The following is a 27,660-nucleotide window of genomic DNA, read 5'->3' on the forward strand; positions in this document are numbered from 1 at the left end:
GTGGGTTCTCTCTGCATCTTCTACCGCATTTATTACAGACATTACATCAAAATGCAAAATACCACCATCATCACATTGACGTCCTGCATTCCACAACCGCAAGAAACTTCTTGCCTCGCACAGCCTCTTTGTGGAAACAATTACCGGCTGCTGTTTTCCCGAACCGATACCACTTAGGGACCTTCAAGAATAGAACATACTCCCACCTTAAAGGTCGGCAACGCATCTCTTATCACCTGTTGTTGTGTATGTCTAAAGGCGGCTGCCTCACCACTCCCCATCCTGTGAGCCTCTTGCCCGATTGCCCCCTCTTATATAAAAAAAAGTAATAAGGTTGAATGAATGTTTTAATGTTATCTATTTATGTTAATGTATACCTATATACAATGCTACTGGGACAGTTTTGACGACCTTTTAGGCCCGGTTTCCACCAAAGCGGAGAGGAGAGGAGAGGAGGCGATTAGCCGCGAAGCGGTCAGGTTATTTCCACCAAAGCGGAGAGGAGCTGGGTAGCGGGGAGATGTGACCTTACCGAAATCCACAATAAAGAAAATTCACAAGTTAGGATATCATCCCCACCATCTGGATGTGTGGCAGTCCTCCACAGTGCGGTTTACAAGGAGCTTTCTTCCACGTACTACAAAGCTGTGGAATGAACTTCCTTGTCCGGTGTTTCCGGGACGATACGACATGGGTACCTTCAAAAAAAGCTAACAAATTCAAGTACAAAATTACAAATGAATTGCTAGCATCACACAGCCCAAAACTGGCTGTGTAAACTTAAATGAAACACAAAACAATTATTAAATAATAAATAAAACAAAACAGGTTATTAACAAAATTAATTTATTTTTCAATATAATTTTTAATAATTTCACGGTTCCCGCGAATATAACAAACAAACATATTACAATTGTTAGATAAACGTATTTAAGTACTTCGTCTCGTCAATAATTCTCAAATGGATGGCGAGGGGTAGTACGAACAAAGGGTGTAATAAACTCACAGTACGCAGTCAATACATGTGGGAGCGATACACCCACATAGCGCGTACACCCTCCTCAAAGGCCGCCAACGCTCCTGTGATTCCTCTGGCGTTGCAAAAGAATGTGGACGGCGGTGATCACTTAACACCAGGTGACCCGTGCGCTCGTTTGTCCTCCTATTCCATAAAAAAAAATTAGAATCTTTATTAATAACCTGCCACAAGTAAGGAAACTGCTTATATCTCTCAACTAATTTCCTTAAGAATTTACCACTATTTTAAATTCATTTGAAATTGAACAACCGCACCATCATTGCGGAGCGTGACGCCTCGGAGCAGACAGTTCACAGTTCTGAAGACTAAACAAAATGGCGGTCGGTGGACGCAATAAAGACGATGCTATTTGCTTGCCGCGGTTACTTGGTGTGTTCGACATACAGGCTGGCTTTCTTTCTGTTTGGTTATCTACCAAGTCGCGCTAAACTGCAGTTTTAACAGTCATGGGTAAATTTTTAGCCACTCTAGGGGTCTGCTGAATATAACAAGGAATGTTTTATCAAAAAGAGTTTTGGTAACTATTGACAGCTCATGAGCGCACGCAGTTTCCCACCACTTCTGTGTCCACGAAATTTATCAGACTATATCACGAATCATATATACATAATAGTAATAGATCATTTTTATAGTTTTCTACTTTGCTTATAAATATGTACATTTATTGCAATAAGGCATTATTTATCACATTATTAAAACTATTCAAAAGTACTACATAGCACTCCCAATATGCCTATGGTATGAAAGCCTTTGGCATATGGCTTTTACATTTTTTATACTGACTGTGTTCTCTCATGACTCCATTTATTTTGGACGCAATGCGCTGCGTAGAAATGTCATTGAACACTCCTGGTTTGTTCTGTATTCTGAGCGTTTACGCACTAAACTAAAAACTAAACTGTCGGGTCATACATTATGAAGAGTGTAACAGTACCTGTATAATTAATGTGTTTTAACGTGCAGCTACAGAAGCAGCTAAACATAAAATCATTAAACTAAAACAATAGTAACAAAAATAAACATAAAACAAAAACAAATTAAAATTAATATTAAATACATACAACTCAACAAGAACATATTTTTACTTTATAAATATATCTAACCTATTTGTGACAATATTATTTCATAACAAAAACAAAGAATTACAGAAACTTAACTAATACGAGAGTGACACTGTAAGTTTTTAGAAATGGCCAAACAACTGAACTGATTAACAAAATAATAAAAAAATAATCTTAAATTTTGAAAATGGAACTCTACCAAAATTATTGAGTATCTATTTTATTCATTTGTCATTTGTGTTCCGATTTGGCGGCAAATTAAAACGTCGTGGAAACCAAAAGACAGTCTGATCAGTAGGTATTTTGTTCCGAAAGTTGGTTAAAGCATGGGAAAAAGATGGTAGCCTCGTTTGGGAAGGACAGGCCCTTACACGATAATTATTTTACAGGATCGTAAAACAGTTACTGCAGTGCGGTATACTAACAATTGCTTGCCAATTGCCTTGGATAAAGTTCTGGAGAAAGGACCTCGCAGTAGGATCCTTTTTCACCACGATAACGCCTCCTCACACACTGCCAGGCGAACGATCGGCTATTTGGAGTTACTGGGTCACCAGCCGTATAGTCCGATCGCACCTTGCAATATTTAATTATTTCCGAATAAAAAAAGAAAAACTTCGAGGAAAACGTTTTATGGACGCCGATGCACTTGTTGGCTGCGTTTTAAAAGGCCTTGTCATAGACCCTTAAGTGCCCAGTGGGCAAAGTGCTTTTGTCAGTGGTTCCATCGGATGCAGCAACGTATTGACGTAAATGTGTGTCCATTTTGAAAAGATAAAATAAAACTAATAACATGTTTGTTAAATCAGTTATGGGTTTCTAAGAACTTTCAGTTTCAGACCATAGTAATACTAATTTTGACTTAGCTTGTTCTCTTACACAGCACCATCTATAATGTGGATAGACAGTTAACAACTTATGAATATACAAAGAGTATGTTTTGCAGTTTTATATAGATCAAAATCATGACACCACAAATAACATTTCAACCACAATATTTTGTGTAGTTAAAGGGCATGTTTTATTTAATATATGTATATCGCAACTAAAGCAAACGTGTATATGTAGCGACCATAGCTAGTGCATTCTTTCGACCAATCTGTATATTCCGAACCGAACTTGATATTTTAATCGAAATCCTGCTTTTGGCATATCAATAATCATAAGAAAGGTAAAAAAAGGTAAAGGTATGGCCCAATGAATGACCCTAACTGAATAAGCTAACTTGTTGAACAGCATCGAAACCCAAAAACGTAAAAATGTTTGTTTCCGATTCATGGATGTATTTATAATATTTAAGTGCACATATCATATTTAATATATATTTTTATCTAGTCTCTATTGTACTGACTATATCTAATAGACCTAATTGGGGGCAAGACAAATTATTATTATTATCAATGACTAACAGATAAGCGTTTTCTATATTATTCTTTATGGATTTGGAAATAAAATAGAGTGACATTCTTAGATTAAGGATTGGTTTCCGCTGCGCTCCAAGTAGATACCGCAGGCGTAGTCGCAAACTACTACTACGCAACTAATACTACGCCCAAGTGGGCGTACTCGAGCCAGTTTCGAAGAATATGTGACGTTGACGTGCCCCATGTTCTGGTAAAATTTGCTAATAATTAAAACTAAAATGCCGGGTTGCGTACTAAAACTTTGTAAAAATAATACTACAAGAAATAAGAATGACACTGTGATCACATATTATCATCAGTAAGTATTTTATATTAAATTATTAATTTCAATGTAAAATAACACGAAGCGTATGTTAAAAATTTTTAAAGATGCCATTGAGTGTCAAGATGCCACGCAAACAAGCATCTAATAGTTGCCGTAATAAAAAAGCTATTGTTCTTAAGTATTGCGGTATCTAGTTGGAGCGCAGCGGAGACTAATCCTTAATCTAAGGTGACATTATTAGAGATAGCATAGAAAGCGGCCGTTAATAAATGCAGCAGTCAAAAGTTAACACCATACACTTATATACTAGCGGATATACGACCTGCCAGCCTGATAATGTGTGACCAATATTGATTTATCAATGTGTGCGTTTGCTAGTGGTTTAATATTCAAAATACTAAGGAGCTAATTTCAAGCGTGGCTGAGTATTTACGACTTGTCAATCAAAATCGGTTACAGTATCTAAAAATAGATTCGCGTTTCTTTTCTTTCATGCTGTATCTCCGTTGGAGATTTTATTCGCACAGGCACGCTTTGTTTATTTAATTTACTCCAACTAGCCATAATATTAAGAACATTGTTTTTATGTACCTAACATTGAATACCTCAGTTTTACATAGTACCTAAGATGTGGATAGCGTATCTGACTACAATTTTATTAGACATATATGTTATTTCTTTATGTACCTGTACTTTGTAAGTTGTAGTTGTTTGCTTTTCCTAATAAAATTAAAAAAAAATACGCAAATAGCAGTATATTACAATTACCAGGCTATGCCTTCGGAGATAACGGCTCAGACACTCCTAACCTAACGGGTATTATCGCTAAGCCAACCCTCCAATTGGGGCATAGACAAAACATAAAAATTACGTACAATAACATAAAAAACTTAAAAAATTAAGTACTTAACTAAATATGTATTTTACGTTCACGTAAATCATTCAACCTTTATTCTTTTATAAATTGAATAAAAAACTGTATGTTATTAAAGTCTACCTACTTTATAGAGTTACCCCCTTATTCATAATAGTCTGCTAACTTAAAGCATTGCTAATTCTCACTCTGTTTTCTTCTATTGACCTAAGTCAGAATGAGAAAAAACACTCCTAAGCGGCTGTTTTAAGTTAGCGGACTATTAAATATGGGGGATATTGTTTTGCTAGCATTATTATTCATTCATACTTACGTAATTAGTTTCTAGTCAAGCAAAGCATTTGTGAAATAAATTATTACTTCTACTACAGTATGTCGTCTATAAACCCACATTCGTGTTTTAATACCCCTTATTACACAACAGTTCCATAAATAACTATTAATAGTATTTAATGGGATATTTACGAATATTGTAGTCTAAAACGTACAATGTCGGCTGATTGCAGTGGTGACAAGACATTTGAAAATTCGTCGAAACATCGGAGAAGCTCAAAAATCCTTGAATTATGAGCATATCCTGTCAAATATTCATAAAACCACTATTGTATCGTCATTAAATTACATTTCCCAATGGTCAATAATTCGGAAATCTGTTTCTATCGATAAAATTTAGTCAATTATTTCTGTCCGTATATTTTTAATGCACATTATGGAATTATTAACCTAATATTGTTTTCATCAAACTACCAATGAACAATTTAAGTAATACATAGTTTGGAAAAAGAAAGATTAATGCAAAAAATTGTGCTGAATGGTAGACTGGTCAACTGTGTGCTTAAATAATAAAACGTTACATATATTAAACCTACTACAATATCTTTGGCCATATTTAAATTCGTGAGTTAAAATGTTTTTTTTTTGACAATAAGGGACGAGACGAGCTGGACGTTCAACTGATGTTAATTGATACGCCCTGCTCATAACAATGCAGTTCCGCTCAGGATTCTTGAAAAACCCGAAAAATTCTGAGCGGCACTACAAGTGCGTTGCGACATAAGATGTTAAGTCTCATTTCCCGTTAACTTCTAGTCTAGTCTAGATAAACTATGACAGCTGTGAAAACGCCGAAACAATTTAATTTACAACTAACCTCTATTTTGAGCAATTCACGCACACTAACACAAAGTGTACAAATCGCGAGTGTTATGTCTTACACTTGTCACACACACTAAACTAATATTCCTGGACTGTTTTTATCGGTTGTCTAACAGCAAGAGACTTTGTAGACATTTAAATTATCTAAGGCTTACGCGCATTACTGCTTCACGGCAGAAATAGCCTCCCACTGGTTCTAGCACCTCGAGGTTACAGCCAGACGCTGGCTCGCAGGTTATCCACGATGCTACCGCGCCGGCGGTTATGTCTGGTGTACGGCTCGAGGGCCAGTCTTCGCCAGGGTCAAGACTCATGGAGCAGCCGCTGATAGTGAGGAAACACTTCGTAGGGCGGTATATGCAGCCCGAACTCCAGAGCGACCAGCACCGCGAACTCAAACCTCACTAGGTCCTTCTTGTTGAGTCTAAATGTTGTTTCAATACGCTGAAATATTATTTATTTATTTACTAGCTGTCCGGACAGACTTCGTTCTGTCCAAAGTTATAGATAGTTAGCAAGAACGTGCATTGGTTTACTAGCAAGGTAGGCACTGTATATCTAACTAGTCGTAGTTGAGCTTTAGTCCGACAGTGCGACATAAGTTGTATGAAACGCTGCTCGCTTCGTATATGCAATCTGTAGACTGCCTACCGTAGGTAGTAAATTAACTTTAACACTAGTGCTATATTTATTTAGGTTATTATGAAGTAGGCATTGCCTACATAATATGCACGCCCCTGATAGATAGACACTTTATTGCAAAACATACAGATTTAAAAATAAAAATCCATAAAAAAGATCTTTAGTTAATTACAGTCATAAGTACGCAATTTGCGGTCTTATCGTTCAAGCAATCTCTTTCAGACAACCCAAAAAGAAACAGGATACAATAAGATATTAAAGCAGGTATCTTGAAAACAACATCTGTAAATATTCTTTTATTTAATTTATGTTAAATAATACATACATACTTCTGTTAATATGTAAAAATTAAATTAATATAATGTAATTTCCGAGTGATCGCGTTATTTTTATGTCAACAATAAACGACATAATTTATTTTATTAACATTAAAACATTAGAAACCTCTAAATCTATCAGTGTTTTTCTGCTATATTATGCATGTACATATACATACATATACATATAAACCTTCCTCTTGAATCAATCTATCTATTAAAAAACCGCACCAAAATCTATTGGGAATTTTTAAAGATCTAATACATATAGGGACAAACAGCGCGAAGCGACTTTGTTTTATACTATGTGATGATTTGGCACTATACCTGTAGACACTCATAAATATAAAATCTATCACTATAAACCATTTAAATACAATTTAGCATAATCGAGGATTGCGGTCTTGTTTATAAATGTCTTTTATAATAAAGTCCTAGCCACTGTTCAGGCAATAACAATAAATAAAATTTTAATGTTTTATAAAAAAATGGCGTCGTAAATATTATTACTCCACAGCTGAATATCTAAGTGATCGGACAGCCTGGGATTAGATTATGATTATTTTATAGCGATAGAAGTTACTGTACAATATTGTATATTATTATTGAAAAGAATTTGTTTCCGAAGCGGTAATAGTATCTGGTATATTAGATATGACATCAAAAAGAAATCTTAAGGAATCAATTTTGAGAAAATAAATGCTTTTTATGCCTTTTAATGAGATTGAGATTCGAAAATTCTATAGAGATCCTAGAAATGTCGCGTCGATATTGTTGACGAATATTTAAAGTAAAGTACCAAAATGGGAACCTTGAGGAATATCGAAGGTTGTAAAGTATAGCGTCAAATTGTACTTAACCATTTACTGAGGAAATGTGACGTTTTCTAGCTAGGGAAGACTGAAATCAGTTGAGCACTAACCCAGTGTTTCCAAACTGATATAGCTTTAATGTGATTGTTATAATACTTTATTGAATGCATTAGTAAAATCCATTGTACCTAATTTTAAATTAGATCACTCACCTCAATTAGCGATTTCAACATTTCGCCCTTAACATCATTCAGCTTAGCTGAAAGCAACAAACAGGCGCCGGCACACAACTTTCGGTTGTCCTTGTTAATAAGATTCGCCAGAATCAACTTCTCGAAATAAACATAAGCCTGGGCGACAGAAAGCAAATCTATTCCACCGCTGTCGTGTTTAGCAATTTTGCGCATCTCCTTTTTGATGCTAAAAAAATATGTGACTAATTACTAAATATCCTACTTTGAAGCCAACCTTTTTTATGCTCTAAACTCTTTCGATGTTATTATAAAAAATAATTTAAACATGGCTTAGACACGTGTTTTGTAAAACAGTCTAATTATTTAAGCGACGTCTAAAGATTGACGCTAAACAACAGAAAGACACGGATTTGTAATACAACTTATTTTTAAACAACTGTTCAACACGTGATTCATTTTTTTGTAATAACACCCTTACTGTCTTATTAATAAACGCAGTGTAAAGTTACTCCAAGGTGTAGTGACAAAGGTAAGATATAGACAAAATGTTTTAAATATGGAATAACTTTACTTCGCTTTTATTAATAACACAGTTACAGAGACATACCTATTAATAGCTGATGATCAGTTATCAAAGATAACGTGTGTGATATGTAATAAAAGCAAGCTATAATATAAATATGTATTACCTTCTTAGTTTGCTAAGAGTTAGCTTAATATGGGGAAATTTCTCTCTGAACTTGTCATTAAGTTCTTTTTTCAAATCCTGAGGTCGAACATAGTCTATTATTGAGGTCATATATGATGTAAATGTGAGCAACGTCCTATGCTTTCCGGCAATCAGTTCAGGGTCATCGAGAACATTTGGACAGTACTGAATCTAAAATATATTACATTAGTATTTATAATTCTTCACAAAATAATACAGACGGAATCACAGGAACGATGCCGGCCTTAAACATGAGTTCAGGCAAGAACGGTCTTGTGCTTTCACCACAACACCTCAGACAAAAACTCTTCCTTGTATTAATTATCAGATATTAATAGTCGGAAATATGTTTTTAATTTTTCAGACTCGGAAAGTAATGTTGTTTTGATCTGATTATTGGGTGGAAAATGCTGATTCCCTCCATAGAGAGGGAAAAACTCAAACAAATTACTTCCCACCTAAGGGCCGGAATTAACTTTAAAAATAGAACTGCTGTCAGCTGTGAAGAGTTTTATGTAAAAAAACAACTAATTAAAAAAAATGCTGCGGCCATGTGACTTTCTAAACAGCCACCGTGCCTTAGCGCAAACTTCTTTGAGTGAAATAAGCCGCAACAATTAGGCGGTGAGTTACATATTTCAAATTTAAAAAGTCCTTAACATTAATTGTCCTAATTTGACAGTTTATTTTAAACAGGTACTACTAATATTATTATATATTATCAATAAATAGTTTAGATAAACAACTAGTTTTATTTTCCTCATATTCGAAATGACAAAGTAGAGTGTTTAACACGGATAAAAGAATAAATTCCTACTCGGACTATAGCCTAAATACCTCGGCAATTGATTCTTTCGACCCTCGGTTAACAATCTACTATTCCTGATAAGCCGCTGTCGTATTTAGCGCGCTAGAACAAGACGCTTAATAATGCGAAACGTAGCCTGTACTAGGCCATCATTTTACATGCGAGGTATGAATCCGGTAGTGCCTATTGCTTCGCACTGTTATCGTAAGACATCAGCACGAAGTTGTGTTTTATTTCATCCCAGTGTGGTGTTAAGGAACTTACTCCCCGGAGGTATTACCAAATTATGAACTCTCTTGAGCAGTGTTTGCGTGCGAGTGTGGGCGACGCGGAAGGTCATCACTATCATCAGGTGAGAGTGTCCTTCTCAGCAAGGGGCAGATGTTATACAGACAGACGACGAAACATGCAATCCATCATAAAATTATTTAATTATATTCAAATGAAATTTCTACGTACTTTTTTGCTTACATATTTTTGTGCTATTAGTGTGTCCTCGTCCCAATCAAATGTTTTACTTTCTATCGTAGAAAGAGGTGGAGATGACGCCATAGTGTTTCTATGAGCCGATTCATATGAGAAGCACCTAAAATAGAAATGTTATATTGTAATTAATTGCCTGTTGGATTTTCATGCGTTTCAGAGGTTTATTATTATAGCATGCATTAGCTCGACCATTACCAGATCAATAAACAGTATCTAAAGCCTCTACTGTACTAGAAACTTTCTGGCGTGCAGCTGAAGTAGGTTATTTACATAAATACTTCATCTAAAATTAAGCTAAATTAAGTGGCGATATCCGATATCGAGTTAATAATCTCGTAGCAAAATTTAAAAAAAAAGTTAAGTTTTGTCACAATTTTTGGTACACAAAATGGCAATTATGTCAGTAACATGTTTGTAATATCTAACTATGGCGCTATAATATAAGTAAATGCTAAAAGTGGACGAAGTTGTTGTATCTATTTTGTAGTCTTGTAAAACCGCCCTATTTGAGCTCACGGGGTATCCGGGGGCAACTTACGGGGAAAATTTGGAATTATTTCGCATCAAGAGTAAGAGTACCCTAAGAGCTCCCATTCATCAAAGATCTCTTTCGTCGCGTCACCACGGGTTATGCTTCAGCTATATTACACTAGGACCAGAAATATAGAAAGCCCCGAGGGAGGATGCATATTTCGTTTGTTCTTAATTTTACTTGATGGAAAGTGAAAATGAGGGCAAAAGTTGCTAGCGCATTGAATAGAAGCCAATTTACTCTAGCCTATACACACAGAATATACATATAGTGCTTGAAAAAAAGGTATCTATAGCTTCTTCCAAAGTTTAACACTTATTTCCATAGTATAACTTGTAGCAAAATATTTCATGCGTATTTAAGGGAATCCAACAACAAAAATGCCTACCTTTGGATGACAAATGGTAAAGAGGAGAGAGTTAAATCATGCAGCATCTGGGTTTTGTGGCCACCATGCCCGTTATCTATTTATTGTACATCAGAATTTTAATGAAAACGTAACATTATTTTAAAGTGCAGATATTATGTAGCATATTGGGTGCAAGAATATCAACTTGGATTTTACTATTAAATGGGAGAGCTTCTACTTAATTTATTAACCTTATTATAATTAGCTTATTATAACTGATAATACAACAATGGATCAATGGAGTGGTATCTAAGGATTCCAGCGAACTTAAAAAACACTACAATCATGCCTCGAGGTCCCTCAAAAGACTTATTGCTGACGCGAAGTCAAAGCATATTGGCAGCATTGGCGAGAGACTTGCACGCCTTCCCTCGGGAGCTCGTGCGTTCTGGTCGCTCGCCAAGGCTGTCCAAGGAAACTTCTGTCAGCCAGCCATTCCGCCACTGCACTGCGATTACTCGCTGGCCTATGACGCGAAAGAGAAAGCTGATCTCCTGGGCTCCCTCTTCGCGTCCAACTCGACTCTGGATGACCAAGGTGCACCACCACCGCATGGTGTCAAGCGAGCCATACATGCCGGAGGTAAAAATCCGGCATGGCGCTGTGCTTAAGGCACATCTCACCTAGGGCATTCACAAATCGAGCAGGCCCGATGGCATCAAGATGGCATCAACAGTTTATAAATATTTATTTTAAATAAATATAAATTGCAACCAAAACTGCGACAGACATAATGTTAACATGAGCAACAAAGTTGTTATGCCTATTAATTGACATTTTATTAGACAATGCTTGTACAACATGATCCCAGAAAATTTACAAAACAAATGTGTTACGAAATTTAAAATAACTTTTAAAAATGTTTGTGTGGTAAAGTTTATTATAACATAAATGATCTTAATGATACCACAGACTGGAAATGGAGCAAACACCCACAGGCTATTTAATTATAAATGTTTATTGTATGATATTACATTGTAACTATATTTATATGGAAAAAAGCACGCTGAGTTTTTTGCGCCCGTTCTTCTCAGGTCTGAGGCACATTATTTCGTTTTTTTTTTTATGAAATAGGAGGTCAAACGAGCTTACGGGTCACCTGGTGTTAAGTGATCACCGCCGCCCACATTCTTTTGCAACACAGGTTGCAGTTTGCAGGTTGCAGGTTAAACAGCTCTTCTGAACACTCCCCGTGATAAATGCGGTAGAAGACACACAATGAAGCGACGTCTCTACGCAACGCCAAGTGATCCAGCCGTTCACAGAGTCCCCGAAAATTCGAGCTGCTCTGCGTTGCACGCGGTCAAATGACAGATGACAGCAATACTCCATGTGTGGCCGGACCTGCGCTTTGTAGAGCGCTAGAATGTGGGCCAGCTTAAAGTATTGCCGTGCTCTATTAATGACGCCCAGCTTCTTCGAAGCCAATTTGGCATTACCCTCCAGATGTCTACGAAATTGGCAATCGCTCGAAATTTCGAGACCCAGTATGTCGAAGAGCGGTGATACGACAAATGGGGTTTTTTTAGTGGTAAACGCGCAAACTTGAGTCTTCTGGGGGTTAAATTCGTTTTCGTCGTTCAAAAAATTTTAAATCCTATTTTCAATAAAAATATTTGAATTTGAAATATTTTCTTTTTATAATTACCAATCTATACATCTAAAGTTTTTAGTAATAACTACTTGATAAAATGTGATTTTAGCATGGTCAGTGCATTAAATTAATTGTCATAAAAGGTTCATTTTACCATTTCTTGTCCGTGTGCCGCGTCAATAACTTAGTCCTGAAATTCAAAGATGTTAAAAATGATAATGAGATGGCATATAATGATATCACACAAAGAAACACTTAAACACCTGAGAGTGTGGACGTTGTCTTGTTAGATTCTCTACTGTGATTAAAGATAAAATTATATCTCTTCAGATATCATTTTAAAGTAATCAAAGATAATATTATATAAGTAATATCATGTAGACTTAAAGTGTTTGTGACATAAACAATTTGTTATTTTATATCCCGCGAATTCTGTGGGATTCGAACGCGCAATCTCTCGGGTTCCGTCCGAGCACTCGTCCACTCAGCCAACCGTTCGAGTGACGTATTGATCGTAAATTTTGGTATAACCTTTCAAATTTTTTTTATGGAAATGAGAGACAAACAAGCATACTTAAGAGTTACTTGTTGGCTTGTGATCAATGCAGCCTGTTCTCCCTTGTAACACCAGCGGAATCACAAGAGTGTTGATCTTATACTATGAGGGTGACAATGAATGTTTTAGAGCTGGTCATTTGTAATGGTCAAAGAGCCCATGGACCCTGGGGTCCATGGGCCTACGTCATTTTATAAAAGCTGAAAGTTTGTCAGCCACCTTTAGTACCGTTTAACTGCCAAAGCAACGTCAACGGGTTGGAACTATCAAAAGTGTCTGTATAATGAGGAAACATCTACTTTTTACCTAAGTATTATATATAAAAATCAGCTTTTATACTATGACGTAAGTAAAATTATAATTTTGTGAACATTAAGGGTGTCTCGCAAGGGGTTGCCACGATGATAATTGTCTGGCAATGAATAACGTGATTTTTAATAATATTCTGAAGCTTTTACCGAAAAATCGCACTTTATTCTTTGATGTATTTAGATCGGTATTTTACACACATTTAGTACCGTTTACCTGCCAAAGCCACTACAACCCAAACTCCATAATGGACCATTGTTCTTACCCGTGTTGGGAGCATGCGCTGACAAACTTCCAGCTTTTATAAAATGAAGTAGGTCTGGGGTCCACGGGCTCTTGCTCTATAAGCAATATAGTAATAAAATATGCTTAAATTTTGAAAATGGAACTCTTTGTCAATAGAAAACAAAACGGAGACTCATGCAATCTTAGAATGTGCAGGAGTGGGCAACCAATGGGCATTGATTGTAACAAAAATTTACAAACACAATCAGGCCTGTGTCACTCCCCGTGTAGGTATCGAAATCGTAAGTACATGTGGCGGCCTCTACAGAGTAGGCCAGTCAGTAGGGAATACGAGCGACCAGTGACGCACGCGCGATTTATGTTGTCACCTACTTACTACCTAAAGATAAAAAAGCAAAGCATATTAAAGGTCATTGTGATCCAAATTTAAATTTATTAAACTTCCTGAAGACACTGAAACAATCGAATTTACGGTGATTATTATTATTATGAAATTACCATTTATGATATCTACATATTTATTACCTGTAACTAAGTAGGTTCAATGGTTGTATTTCGTTTTTCATACTTAGACCAAGAGCCGACTGCAAAAAAGTTATTTGTTATTGTTAATTTAATACCTACCTAAGAGAATGTGTGCAAATCTAGCTTGCGATGTGGTTCTGTTCAAGGTCGTAATTACCTAAAATATTAATATTTAAATAGTTCCTACTCTTTGAAGGAAAAATGAACTATGCTGAATATGTCATGGTTTACCAACACAAAAATCTTCAACAAATGTAGGTTTGACATCGAAAGAATATTGATTCAAAGGTAAGTATCTTTTTACAATTAAATATCTTTTTATTTTATAGTAAAAACTAAGCTATTTTTATAAAGTGACCTTATCTAGGTAGTTTTTACTCCACTGTTGTCAAAAAGGTTAAGAGTCATGCGATAGAAAGAGGGGCATTTTCTAGGTGAATAAAAATATAGGTTAATAGCGATGTGTGACCTGAATTACACCTTGTTGTATGGCCACAAGAGTTCCTATTTCTTTAATTGATTTTGCAGAGCGAGTCTTCTGTACTTGTACTATTATATATTCTTAAACACAATGTAGAGAATCTTACAGACAATGAATTATCTAAAACATGTAGCCAAACAGACACATTCTATGTTGAAATTAATGATAGACATTTATATACTTTACATTTAATACTAATGCAATAAATTCAGGCATATCAAGCTTGTGAAGACATTTATGAGTTAGAATTGATTACAAGGACAGTTCATTTTGTTACCTGGCAATAATATGAGGATGTCTATTAAGTATTTTCCAAGTGGCTTTGTCGGCAAAATCAGCTTCATACATTTTTCTATATTGTTCTCTAGTACATACTCTTGAGGGTACTAAAAGTTTTGAGTATGATATTTCCTGTCCATTTTCCTCCCTCTCCAGCCCAAGTAAATCAAAGGGATCAATACCATTGTCTGTTATAGATGACAAGGGTCTAGGACCAGATGTATTCCTCCTTCTCACACCATCTTTTCTATGATCAGATCTAAAAGATTTTCAGTAATATATTAAAAACATCTAGGTAAATGATTGATTAATATGAAAGTATGGTTGATGCGACTTCAAGAAAGTATTACTTAAGTATAAATTTTTAATAATTTAGAAAACAAAACAGACCTAGCATTTCTAGTTGTCTTTGAATAAGGTATTGTACTAAACAGTAAACAAGGCACACCCTGGGATGGAACTAATGCTAGCCTCTCATCTCTAAATGAAACACCTCTTGTACCACACAATAACTTCACTTCCTTATTTTGATTCTCAAGTATACAAATATTGCTTGTTTTAAAACGACCTGAAATACAGATATTTTGTCAAAAGCTTATTATACATATAATCCTAAATAATGGAAAAAAAAATAAATGTTTTTACCATAGTTCAAGCTTTCAACACTGTTTCTAACATCTTGATTACACAATTTCCGTACTCTGAGTGATGGATGCCTATCCCTGTATATTTCAGCACAACCAGTTGAACATCTACATAATAAAAACATTAATTTTCATAGAGATCAAGAAATAAAACATTTAGTTTACATAGCAGTATGTTAAATAAAAGAGTAGATAATACAGATAAATATGTATTAATTACGGAGAGAATAGTTTAAGTTAACTGATAATTTTGATTAGATTTGTTCCTATAGCAATGGCATATTCTAGTGTACAGTAGTTTATAAGCAGGATATGATGATTGACTACATTACAAATACAACAAGACTTCTGAAATCCAAGCCCATCTGTAATTTGAATCTTCTTACTCACTAAACACAAACCTTAAATGGGCCAAGTAGACATTCCTGTGCCAAAAAAAATGCTTTTACGCAAATTGTGAGACAAGGCTTTTTAAGTATCATTAAATATCTCTGGACAAACTAAAATACTGAATTTCTTTAAAATAATGTTATGTGTAAGTATATATGAATATTATACATTAAAAATTTCACAATACAATTTGTTTTATTTCATAAATAATCCTCTAGTAATCCGAAAGGGGGGTCCTGCTGTTGTATCATAATTGAAAATATTAAAATCTGAAAGGCCTTATAATTATAATTGGGCTGGAAATACAATATATAATACCTGTCTCTCATAGAGTTATTTTTAGAAGTTTTAACTGGAGTTGTATGAATAGTAAGTTCAGGGTCAGATCTAAAATGGTTTTCATTTTCCATTTGATGCATAGGATTCGATTGCGGCATTCTTACTCCATTGCGGAACTTACTATGAATTGTTTCATTCTCTTTTTGACTTGAAATGTCATTAGTTTTGCAAGATGGATCAACTCTATCAGTTTTATCCATACATTTTCTGAGTTCTGTATCTTTAAACGAGCCATCGAGTGAAATGTTCGAAAGAAAAGTTACAGCAGCAAGCCTTCTTCGGGCTTTTTCATATCTATTTCGGTTATGCGCCATCGTTTTAAATTGCTGGATAAAATACTTTTATATATATTCCGTATCTCACTAAGGTTTCAAGTTATAATAATATTACCGATACCCATATAATTTAAAAATAAAATTATCAATTAGTATGTATCCCCCAAGATTCGAAAATATGCTATGAGAATTTAGATTTACTAATGAATGACGTTGACACGTGACAGCGTAGTGCAGACGTCTGAATTCCTCGTTAGGTCGGTTAAGGCTCGGAGCAACACTATAAAGCCTGAAGAGCTCGCATTTTTTAAAATTATCTAAGTAGCGTAAGACTCTTTCATCCAATACCTAGTAGTGCGATAGAAAGAAATGACATGCGGCAATCGACTTCATTTAAATCCATTTGTAGCCGTTTTTTATTCCAGCAAGGTGGTGGTTGCCACTTTAATATCCACAAAACATCGATAAATAAAAAGTGCGAATATAAGAAATAGAGAAACATGTTGTTAGTAGTTCTTGATGCGGAAGCCCTGTGACTGTCTTCATACAAAATTCACATAAACCTGCCGATACATATTGACCTGAAAGTATAAAGAAGCATACTAGGTATCAGGTTTTGTAATATAGTAAGTAAGTAAGTTCTTATTTTTAAAGTTATTTACATGCTACAGTATTGGGCATATATAGGTGTAGTTTATGTTTTAAACCCTTTATTTTATACACATTTTACATCTGAACTATATACAGTGTTCAACAATTGCTCAAAACTAAATATTAAGATCTTAAACTTCTAGGTAAGAATTATTATCAGATTCAGACTGCTCGCCGCAAGCTTAAATTATAGTTGAAAGAAAATTGTATTCGAATTCATAATAATATTTATTCAACGCTTTATAAGATTGGACATTTTATTTTAACTAACTTTTTTAATGCTGATGCCATTTTGCTTTTTAATCCGATGCACTTTGCTGTAAAGGTTTTAATTTTTGAGACGTTACGAAGAGGTTTTTGATTCATTCAGATTAATCTTATTAAGTATCTTTTTTTGAGGAGTGTTATTAATACGCGGCTCAGTAAACGATTCAGGTGTAACAGGCAGAACACACGAATCTCTTGACGATGATAGTTAATCAGCATACTGAATGTTTCTAGGGATACGTCGAAGTTTTCTTTGTGGGTCTATTGTTTTATTTCTGGCTAACTTTAAAGATTCTTGCATTCAAAAACATATTATAGGTATCAAAAATAATATTTTGTGTCTAAAAATTCATGCAACACTAATGATTTATATTTATGACAGTTGAGTCAGTAGTTCACAAATAAATAAAATTATTTAAATATCAAAATGACATAAAAGCAATAATTTTGGCTGTCTGTTTGGTTATTCCAGGTAATCTCTGGAATAACTGAACCAATTTTGATGAGACTTTCTGGTGAAATAATAACTAAACTGTAATAAAGAAAGATACAAAATAAATTGGAGAGAAATAATAGGTGGCGTTTATTTTCAACAGGGTAACAAGAGCTATTAATATGTTGCTTATTTTAGATTTAGTATGCTTTTTGTAAATAAGTAGAATAACTTTTGAATATGGTCATCACGGCATCACAGCAAAGAACTTTTCTTCTCGTGTCCTCCAAAAAAAAACAGAAAGAAAATGCTTTGAGCTAAGACTATGTCTTGAAAGCTTCCAAAGTTTTCTGTATAGAGCTTTCATCCAGACATCTTTCAATTTTTCAGCCGCCGGGAATCTAAACAAAAAATGAAATAATATACTTAATCAATAGAAAAAAAATATTTTCCCTACTTAATATTCCATTAGGCCAAGGCAATTTTTTTAAGCTCTCAGTATTTTACGAACATATAAATATTGGAAATTATAATCTTTTTGATTTGAAGCAGTCATATATACTATTCAATAGGATTTTCTTCGTATCGATAAAACCATAAACAAAAGCGTTTTACAAACGCGTGTTATAGAAAAGTCAAACCAATGCTATACACTTCAACCTAATGTTACTTATCTAGACCACGTAGTGAACGTAGTGATTAAATTCTCTTTAATCTAGACTTGATAATTGTTATAAGCTTTGAGCTAAACTTTTACATATTACTAAACTATTACTATTACATATTTGCGACGCTTTCTATCTTTGGCAGTCGAAGCAGCAACTCGAGGACCATCTGAAGTTGCTTGGACATGAAAAGCCACTAGACTGTCGTTGCAAGTCCTACATCAGCGCCCAGTCCGCGTGCCAAGGCACTAAGGTTATTTCATCAGGACGCTTGAGATCGTGATAGTACTATACCATATGGCTGCGGATAACTTCATTAACGCTGGAATGACGATTGATACGGTCTGCTGTCACGCAGGATAGCTCAGGACGTCCAACAACATTCACGTGCATGCCTCATTAGCATTGATGTGCTTCATTTTATTTCATTCCTAGACGGAGTGGTACGCATATTGGTAATGTCATATTATTGAGTAGAGTTCCAATCGGCGCAGAAAGTAACACTTGTAACTAAAAGCGTGATTCATTTTGTTTCACGGCCCATATAGGAGCACACTCTATTCTGCCAGTAGATGTGAATGAAAAGGTCATCAAAGGTTGACTTACAAACCAACTTCTTTGTGACGCTTTTAAATCGCCTGAAATATTTAATAACTTTACAGTATTTAGCAATGTATTTTTAACTTAATATTATAAAATTTAACTAAAACTTGTCGTATAAGAAGTACATATTTTTTATTAGTAGTTTATAATATAACTATGTAATAAATTAACATGTTCCATTGCCAAACCATATAAAACACACAATAAAAATTTAAACATATTTTATTTCTTCTACTTTTATTTATATAACGCTACTATTCTATTACTGTATTGTGCTTCAGTTGCTTTACTGAATTGTTTGCATTGCGAATATATGTATATGCATCAGTGGCTGAAAGAGAAACAGGGTTCGGGGTATAAAGTTATAACGCTACTTTGATAAATCAGCCGTTCACCCTAACATCTACAAACATAGATCATAGCTCTCGTTAGCGAGTGCAAAGTTCTCTTCAAATCGATTGTCCAATATACTTATAGGGTACATTAGATCCGTAACTGATCTTCACTCATGCCAGAATTTGGTGACAGGTGGGTAAAAAAATAATCAAATGTCATAATGTCGACTGTCAAGTTTTATTTGTTGTCTGTAGTCTGTTCTGTGTTGATGTTAAGATTGAGTGTGTTTTGTATTCTTACATAGAAATTAGGATCAATCTATATTAGTTTTAAATATAAGTGGTGAATTAAAATGGAGTCAAACGTTGCTAGTGCTGTGACATCGTCAAGAGCTACCAGGTTTATGATGGAAGGCGTTGGGGCACGAGTTATAAGAGGCCCTGATTGGAAATGGGGCAAGCAGGTAACTATATTATTCCAGTTTTGTTTTGAACCTTTTCCTTGCAACATGACTACTGTATTAACTTTATTATTAGATTACATATTCTTTAGTTATTATGGGTTCACACAAATATATAAAATGTCTTACAGGATGGTGGGGAGGGTCATGTTGGCACTGTTAGAAATTTTGAGTCTCCTGAAGAGGTGGTCGTAGTCTGGGACAACGGGACAGCGGCTAATTACAGATGTTCAGGTGCTTTTGACCTCCGCATCCTCGACAGTGCTCCAACCGGTGTTAAACATGATGGAACAATGTGTGATACTTGCAGACAACAGCCAATATTTGGTATATATTTGGATATAACAATTATTATTTGTTTTTATTCTATGTGTTTATATTTAAATAAAAAATTAGAATTTATCATTGCATCACTGTGAGATGTAGAGTAAAGATGTGTTTTACTTAAAGTTTCAAAACAATTGATGTTTCCACTAAGTAAACTATATTATAAGTATTATGACATATCAACAAGTATTTTGTACCATAAGTACCATGTACACAAGTTCACTCTGCTTTAGACTAGCAAAAAGAGGGCAAGGACAAATCTTAAGCAATGAAGTAGACCTTTTTGTCAGTAGGATTCATTGATTGGCAGGGTGTTTCACAGAAAACTGTAGACTATAGAAAACTGTAACTGTAGTCTTTTGAAGCTTTTATTTCCATAGGAATAATTCTTACTTGTGCAAAATCTTTGGCGTAATAATAATAATAAAACATTTTATAAGTGGTCATTGCTAATTATTAATTTCAGGAATTCGGTGGAAATGTGCAGAGTGCAGCAATTATGACCTCTGTTCAGTCTGCTATCATGGAGACAAACATAATTTGAGACACAGATTTTATCGAATAAGTGCTCCGGGTGCTGAAAGATGTCTTGTTGAACCAAGGAGGAAAAGTAAAAAGCAAACTGTTAGAGGAATATTTCCTGGTGCTAGAGTTGTCAGAGGGGTATGAATTTTATCTATTTCAAATTCATGACAGACAATTATTATTTGGTTGCAGTATAGGTACTTTTATTACACATATGAATACAGAAAATTTTAAACTCCTTGGTACATTGCGGGTGGGGATTGAGCTGGTGCCTCCCTGGTAGGAGGTAACTGTGCTAGCCCTTGCACCACCAACCTAAGCACAGTAATTTCGCTAGCTATGGTGTACTTTAAACTGAAACACAAATAAAATGCTGACTTGAACTTTATACCAGGCTAGTGAAACTCTCTAAGAAAAAAGCGATTCACATCATGTATGAAACATGTATTGGTTGACAGATGACGGGTATAATCTTGTAAAAAATGGTGATAGAAGAAATCCACTACGGTTTATGAAACTATGTGCTTTCAAACTTAGCTGGATTGTATAGTCGAATGATTGTGTACCTGGTTATTTATTCCTAGGACATGAATCCTTCTCTGTTTGAGACAGGAAAAAAAGGTGGCTGCTCACTTAGTATTGGTATTAAAAAGGTGATCGAAGAAGTGAAGCAACAGAAAATTATTTTATCATGGGAAATGAATATGTCAGTCACATATATTAAATGATGACTTAGGACTTAGAGCTAACAAGAGATGCACTGGTCATTATTTACCCCATAATTTTAAAATGAATAGGGCGCTAAAACCAAAACAACTTTTACCAAAGGAAGGTCATGGAATAGTTTGAATACTGAGAAGAAATTTTTTATTATTGAGCATCTTCATACAATGGTATGGCGTGTAGTAAGGGTGGTAAGGAGTATCATGGAGTCAGTAATGCTACTGCTTTTGCAGTGCATTTCAGTTTGGTATTTTTAGATCAGGAAGTGCGCTTAGACTGGAAGAGTACTAATGCGATTTTTTTTTTATGAAATTGGAGTACAAACGAGCTTACGGGTCACCTGGTGTTAAGTGATCACCACCACCCACATTCTCTTGCAACAGCAGAGGATTCACAGGAGCGTTGTCGGCCTTTAAGGAAGGTGTACTCGCTTTTTTTGAAGATACCTATGTCATATTGTCCCGGAAACACCGCACATGGAAGTCCATTCCACAGCTTTGTAGTTCATGGAAGAACACTTGAAAACCGCACTGGACGACTGCCACACATCCAGATGGTGGGGATGATATTCTATCTTGTGGCGTGTCGTGCGAAGGTGGAATTCGGCGGCAGGAATCAGGTGAAACAGCTCTTCGGAACACTCCCCATAATAAATGCGTTAGAGGATACACAATGAAGCGATGTCTCTACGCAACGCCAAGTGATCCAGCCGTTCATAGAGCACTGGGTATCCCGACAATTCGAGCTGCTCTACGTTGCACGCAGTCAAATGAATCGAGCTGATACTGGGGTGCGCCAGACCAGAGATGACAGCAATACTCCATATGTGGCCGGACCTGCGCTTTGTACAGCGTTAGAATGTGGGCCGGCTTGAAGTATTGCCGTGCTCTATTTATGACGCCCAGTTTATTCGAAGCCAATTTGGCTTTGCTCTCCAGATGGCTGCGGAATTGGCAATCGCTCGAGATATCGAGACCCAGAATTCCGATACTAGGCGCGGCTATAAGGGAAGTGTTTGTTACCCAACACTCTTTTTACAAGGACATCTGGGCTTCCATTCACTGCAGTTGCGTAGGCACGTGGCTCTCATCAAACTTGTTCTAATAAATAATTCGTTGTAGAGTGGACTGCACATACTTAGTTCAACGTTTATGTGCCGATTTTCTACGTACGCTGCGGTGGGCACGCTCTATTAGCGCAGACGCCTGCATGCATTCAAGCGTACAAGCACACACCCGTACAGTACGGGCCGTACTACGAGCCATCTCTCTTCTAAACCCTGTACTTGAGGTAGCAGTACTTGAGGTAGTTGTGTGCTTGATTTATTTGCCAGCTCGATGGGTGGTTTGGCCAAAGAATGTAAGAAAATATTTGAGAGCATGATGCCTGTAAGCTCTATACAATACCATAGTTTTAAGGTTCTGATTTTCCTTTCTTGTTTAGAAGGTGTATCTTAGTAACGTTTTAGATTTAAACTTTGTAATGATGCAATATATTTAATAAAAATAAATAATATATTAACACGCAGAATGTCCGAGTTTGTTCTCAAAGCTCTAGGGAAGCTTCTTAGTAAGTCAAGAAAGTACAACGAGAGTTTCATCCAACATTAGTGATTGTTTGGTTGGGTGTTTGTTACATATCGCCAGTGATTGTGCCATATTTTTGTGATAGAGGTGTTAAAACATCGAAACCGGTGTATCAAGATACGATTCTTGAGAAGCCCCTAGCAATAGCAATTACATGTTCCTTAATGATGAAAGGTCATTTCCACTAGTGACGGCCCCTCATAAAACTCGATCCACACAAGCGTGGTTGGAATAGGACGTTTCTGAATTCATCAGAGCTAAAGACTGGCAATATGGCCATACACAGACGTACCTACGTTGCGGTAGGTTAGACAGAAGATGGGGGAGTATAACCAGTCACCATGTTTGGCGTCCGTGGACTATGAGAAAGCCTTTGATTCAATCGAGACTTGGGCGGTGCTTCAGTTTCTCCAGAGGTGCCACATTGATTATCTATATATCGCAGCGTTGAAGTGTTTGTATAGAAACGTGACCATGTCAGTCCGTCTCCAGGATCACATCTCGTAGTTTATCTATATATATGCAGCGGGGAGTCAAACAAGTCGTCAAGTCATATCGTCGAAGCTGTTTACCGCTGCGTTGGAAAATGTCAACGGCGAATACATCATTCACCTTCGATTCGCACACGATATCGTAATCATGGCTGAAACCATGGAAGACAACCTATATGCTCGATGGACACAATACAGCTCCCAAGGAGTAGGTCTCAAAATGAACATGGACAAGACGAAGATCATGTCAAATGTCCATGTCGAAACGTCCATGTCGTGTACTAACGAAATTGTTGACGAGTATGTCTACCTTGGACATACAATCCAGTTAGGCAGGTCCAATTTCGCGAAAGAGGTTTCTCGTGGAATCCAACTTGGATAGGCAGCGTTCGGGAAGCTCCGTAAAGTCTTCTCATCCCAAATACCACGGTGTCTGAAGACACTTCACCACACTTCACAAGCTTTCAACCAGTGTGTGATGACTTACGGTACGCAGACGCCTACTATGGGCCTGATGAGATAGCTCATGGTAGCTGAGGGGGCAATGGAGAAGGCTATGCTTGGAGTTTCCCTGCGAAATTGAATCAGAAATGAGAAGAACCGTAGGAAAACCAAAGGCACCGACATAGCCCAAATGATTGTGAAACTGAAGTGGCAGTGGGCAGGGCATATAATTCGACGGACAGATGCTCGTTGGGGCAGTAAAATCTTCGAATGGCGACCGTACCGGAAGATGTAGTGTTGTTAGGCCCCCCACCAAATGGACCGACGATCTTGAACGCGTGGAATGGACGTCAACATCGCCGGAATACTTTGTATGAGGGCAGCGCAGGACCGATCATCGAAGAGATTTTTTGAGATTTGAGGAAGGCCTTTGTCCAGCAGTGGACGTCTTCCGGCTGATTATGAAGACTGGCAATCATATAGTCCCGATCATAATCCGCTGGATTCTGGTTTATAGTTTTTTATGTCAGCTTTAAAGAGATGTTCTAAACGTCACGATATATTTTGAATAAGCTTCATATAAGTAACAAATTTGCGCCTTATGTCTTTGCAGGCGGCAGCTTGAAGTACTGTATTGCCTTGCTGAGCACAATTATCTATCTGATATATCGACTCTATGTGTAAAAGCAAAGTGCTACATCCTTTATTATATTATTGCCATGTAGCCTGTTAATAATATTTTCGGGAAGCAGAACTGGCATGATGTGGTAAATTGTCATTTTTATTCTATGAATGTTTCTAAACCTGCAGGTAGATTGGCAATGGGAAGATCAAGATGGTGGTAATGGAAGACGTGGCAAAGTAAATGAGATACAAGATTGGTCAGCTGCAAGTCCTCGCTCAGCTGCATATGTTGTGTGGGACAATGGACCTAAGAATCTTTATAGAGTGGGATTTGAAGGAATGGCTGATCTGAAGGTGGGTTTTTTGAAGTGAGGAAACTACGTATAAATGTTCGAAACGACACCACACAGACGCAGATCCCAACTAGACTCCTAAGGGGACATCGCAGTGCTTTTAGTAGAGCTAACCTTCCTCGTGCCGCCCTGACACCATCTGCATAAGGCTGCGTGCGTCGTTTCGAACGTTGTAGTTACAACTTTAGGTTATACATTGTAGATTGTGCTGGAACCTTTTTCGGTTCAGTTTTGCCGAATGGCGCCGCCTGTGCATGGTTTTGACCTTTGTGTAGTTTGAAAGTAGCTAATGTTAGTGCGATCTTTAAATAGTTTTATAGAAAATATGTAGGTCATTATTTTATCATCTTCAATTTTTTTCCTTGTTATTAATTGTGTTAACTATATTTACAGGTCGTAAATGATGTAAAAGGACAAAATGTTTACAAGGAGCATTTGCCGCTATTGGGTGAATTAGGCCCCGGGAACACAGGCCCTCATGGTCTACAAATTGGGGATCGGGTAAGATCGATTTATAGTTTCATAATTCTTAAGGCCAATTAGCGAAAATTAAATTATTTACATATAAAATACGAACATTATATTATTTTAATAATTATACCTACTTTACCCAAAACTGCATTAAAATCTAGATTATTCCGATCCCATCACAAAATGTATTGATCATTAACCAAAAATAAATAATTTTAATTCTATCCAATTTTCATAAAATGCATTTTTAAATAACTTATATTTGTTGTTTCTAACAGATCAATGGCTTTGTGATTTAATATACAGTGTACAGAAAATGTTTGTTTAGGTTTTATCTAAAATAAATGCATTTTTCCATCTGGCACTTCTATTCGAGTATCTTTTGGCAAGTTCTAATAGTTATTTAATACTGATTATGCCATATTATGGTCTATTTCTATGGGATTAAGTGACGGAATGAAGAAGTCGCTGATGTGCACCAACTGCCTATAACAGATACACATAGTGTGTTCTATTGCGACGTTACAAAAACTGGACCTGTAGAAGCATTTTAGATATTGTAATGTTATCAGTTCACAATTAAATAAATAAATACAAAATAACAAAAGAATGTGATATAAAATTAGAATAAAACAAACATTTAAAATTGATAAATAATTGAAAATAAAGAAAACATTTGAAATAATTCCGTTATGATTGTCGGACTATTGAATACACCATAACCGAGTTGAAAGATCGAATTTGAATATGTTTATGTTTATAGAAGCTAAGCCAAAGCTCCCCGCTGATTCTTTTTTTAAGTTATATTCCTTTTGGGTCTATTATGCCGACTTAGAACATATTTTGCTAGCTTGATACCTACTACTACTGACTAGTTGCTATTTTGGATATACATTTAATTGTTTTTTTGTATGAATAATTGTGTGTAAATTATTAGAATTGCCTTTATAATGTATCATTGAGCCCGAACCATTTTGTTCCTAAAAGTAATTTTAAATCATTAATAAAGTTTCTGGCAGGTATGGGTATGACCCTGATAGTAATTTGACAAAAGATTGGCATGTGAGCAATTTATTATACAATCCGTGAAGCAGTAATGTGTAAGCATTACTGTGTTTCGGTCTGAAGGGCGCCGTAGCTAATGAAATTACTGTGACAAGCGCAGTTGTAGTGCCGCTCAGAATTTTTGGGGTTTTTCAAGAATCCTGAGCTGCACTGCATTGTAATGGGCAGGGCGTATTATCAATTACCATCAGCTGAACACCCTGCTCGTCCCTAATTTTAATAAAAAAAATATGATGAACACCTTTTGACAACCATATGGAATATACATTAAATTCTTTGTAACATAACATTCCTTAAACCTATGACATATTATATTGTCAAATTGTAAAGTTCAGAAACATACATTTAATACTTTCAAAATCATACAATGCTGATTATTTGAGTGGGGGAAAAGGCTGTAGAAGTTTTATTGAACCCTAGTCCTGACGCAATATGGGATATTGACAGACCAGCTATAATATATGATAGAGCCATGTACAAGATATATTATGCATGCATATTACAATGCGCTAAAAGAGACGCCGTTAAAGAATATTATTCCTCATAAATTACAGGAATATGGACAATAGGCGACTGCGCACAATCTGTCCTTATAACCTATCCCTCGAAGTTGGTCATCATTTATATATCATTGACCCAGCCAAGGCGTGGAGACTATTTAATCTTTTGTAATATCATTATGTATATCTATTGTTATATGACGATATAATGACTTTTTTATATTAGAACAGTATTATTATTATTATTTCAAGGTGTTTTATTAGTGTTTTCTGTTCACCTTGACTAGGTACTATTGCTTATAATGTATGTGTGTATATGTACTTAATAATTTATTTATAAGGAATATAATCATAATTATAGATATATTAAACAATCAAGTATTTTAGTTGATAAAGGAACACAGAATGATACACATGACTATTATAGAATATAGATGGACTCATCACTCAGTTCGGTTAATTAGTAGTAGTAAAAATGAAGTAGAAAAATAACATAATATAAATAAAAAATATTTAGACGACCGAGCATTTTTAAGAATGTACATAACTTGAACAAAAAAAAAATAATAGGACTTCTGGATTCGAACCGAAGTCTTCTGCTTTCCGGATCACCCAATGTCCCATCTGAGCTATTATAGTCTTGTATATAGTGGCAAAATTTACTTTTGTATTCTAATGTTAATGCACCTGTTTCTCATTGAAACACGGATAAAACTACATTTTATAAAATTAAAACCTAGCTAGTTATATTTCTCGCCCACGAAACTACCT

At 35.7% G+C, this 27,660-nt stretch overlaps 2 protein-coding genes across 5 annotated transcripts; one reads left to right on the forward strand and one right to left on the reverse strand.

Annotated features, from left to right (window-relative positions):
* Window positions 1-829: 829 nt before the first annotated feature.
* On the reverse strand, window positions 830-16,535 carry LOC126968923 (CDK5 and ABL1 enzyme substrate 1). 4 transcript variants are annotated; one of them, XM_050814124.1, is made up of 9 exons: window positions 16,070-16,535; window positions 15,363-15,469; window positions 15,108-15,285; window positions 14,716-14,976; window positions 12,476-12,511; window positions 9,772-9,886; window positions 8,473-8,663; window positions 7,802-8,009; window positions 830-6,262 (listed from the first exon to the last, which is right to left on the reverse strand). In XM_050814124.1, exons 1-9 carry the CDS (start codon window positions 16,402-16,404, stop codon window positions 6,122-6,124), a joined length of 1,572 nt encoding a protein of 523 aa, XP_050670081.1. In that variant the 5' UTR covers window positions 16,405-16,535; the 3' UTR covers window positions 830-6,121. The 4 variants fall into 4 exon arrangements, with proteins under 4 accessions (XP_050670081.1, XP_050670080.1, XP_050670082.1 ...); XM_050814123.1 differs by having other exon boundaries at window positions 9,760-9,886; XM_050814125.1 differs by lacking the exon at window positions 12,476-12,511 and having other exon boundaries at window positions 9,760-9,886.
* A 3,046-nt stretch (window positions 16,536-19,581) lies between these two features.
* Window positions 19,582-27,263, forward strand: LOC126968994 (E3 ubiquitin-protein ligase mind-bomb-like). Its single transcript, XM_050814258.1, has 6 exons — window positions 19,582-19,783; window positions 19,912-20,107; window positions 20,574-20,770; window positions 24,687-24,854; window positions 25,247-25,354; window positions 26,944-27,263. Exons 1-6 carry the CDS (start codon window positions 19,673-19,675, stop codon window positions 26,956-26,958), a joined length of 795 nt encoding a protein of 264 aa, XP_050670215.1. The 5' UTR covers window positions 19,582-19,672; the 3' UTR covers window positions 26,959-27,263.
* Window positions 27,264-27,660: the final 397 nt, after the last annotated feature.

The sequence above is a fragment of the Leptidea sinapis genome, chromosome 17 (assembly GCF_905404315.1).
Source record: "Leptidea sinapis chromosome 17, ilLepSina1.1, whole genome shotgun sequence".
In the NCBI taxonomy this organism is placed as follows: Eukaryota; Metazoa; Arthropoda; class Insecta; order Lepidoptera; family Pieridae; genus Leptidea; species Leptidea sinapis.

Bases quoted from the DNA above. Each gene is read 5' to 3' on its own strand.
- LOC126968923 (XM_050814123.1), bottom strand. From the start codon at position 16,404: ATGGCGCATAACCGAAATAGATATGAAAAAGCCCGAAGAAGGCTTGCT. The intron at 15,470-16,069 runs GTATTATATATT...TTTATTATGTAG, and splicing joins AATAACTCTATGAGAGACAG to ATGTTCAACTGGTTGTGCTG. The intron at 8,664-9,759 runs GTACGTAGAAAT...AATATATTTTAG, and splicing joins AAAAATATGTAAGCAAAAAA to ATTCAGTACTGTCCAAATGT.
- LOC126968994 (XM_050814258.1), top strand. From the start codon at position 19,673: ATGGAGTCAAACGTTGCTAGTGCTGTGACATCGTCAAGAGCTACCAGG. The intron at 19,784-19,911 runs GTAACTATATTA...AATGTCTTACAG, and splicing joins ATTGGAAATGGGGCAAGCAG to GATGGTGGGGAGGGTCATGT. The intron at 24,855-25,246 runs GTGGGTTTTTTG...CTATATTTACAG, and splicing joins AAGGAATGGCTGATCTGAAG to GTCGTAAATGATGTAAAAGG.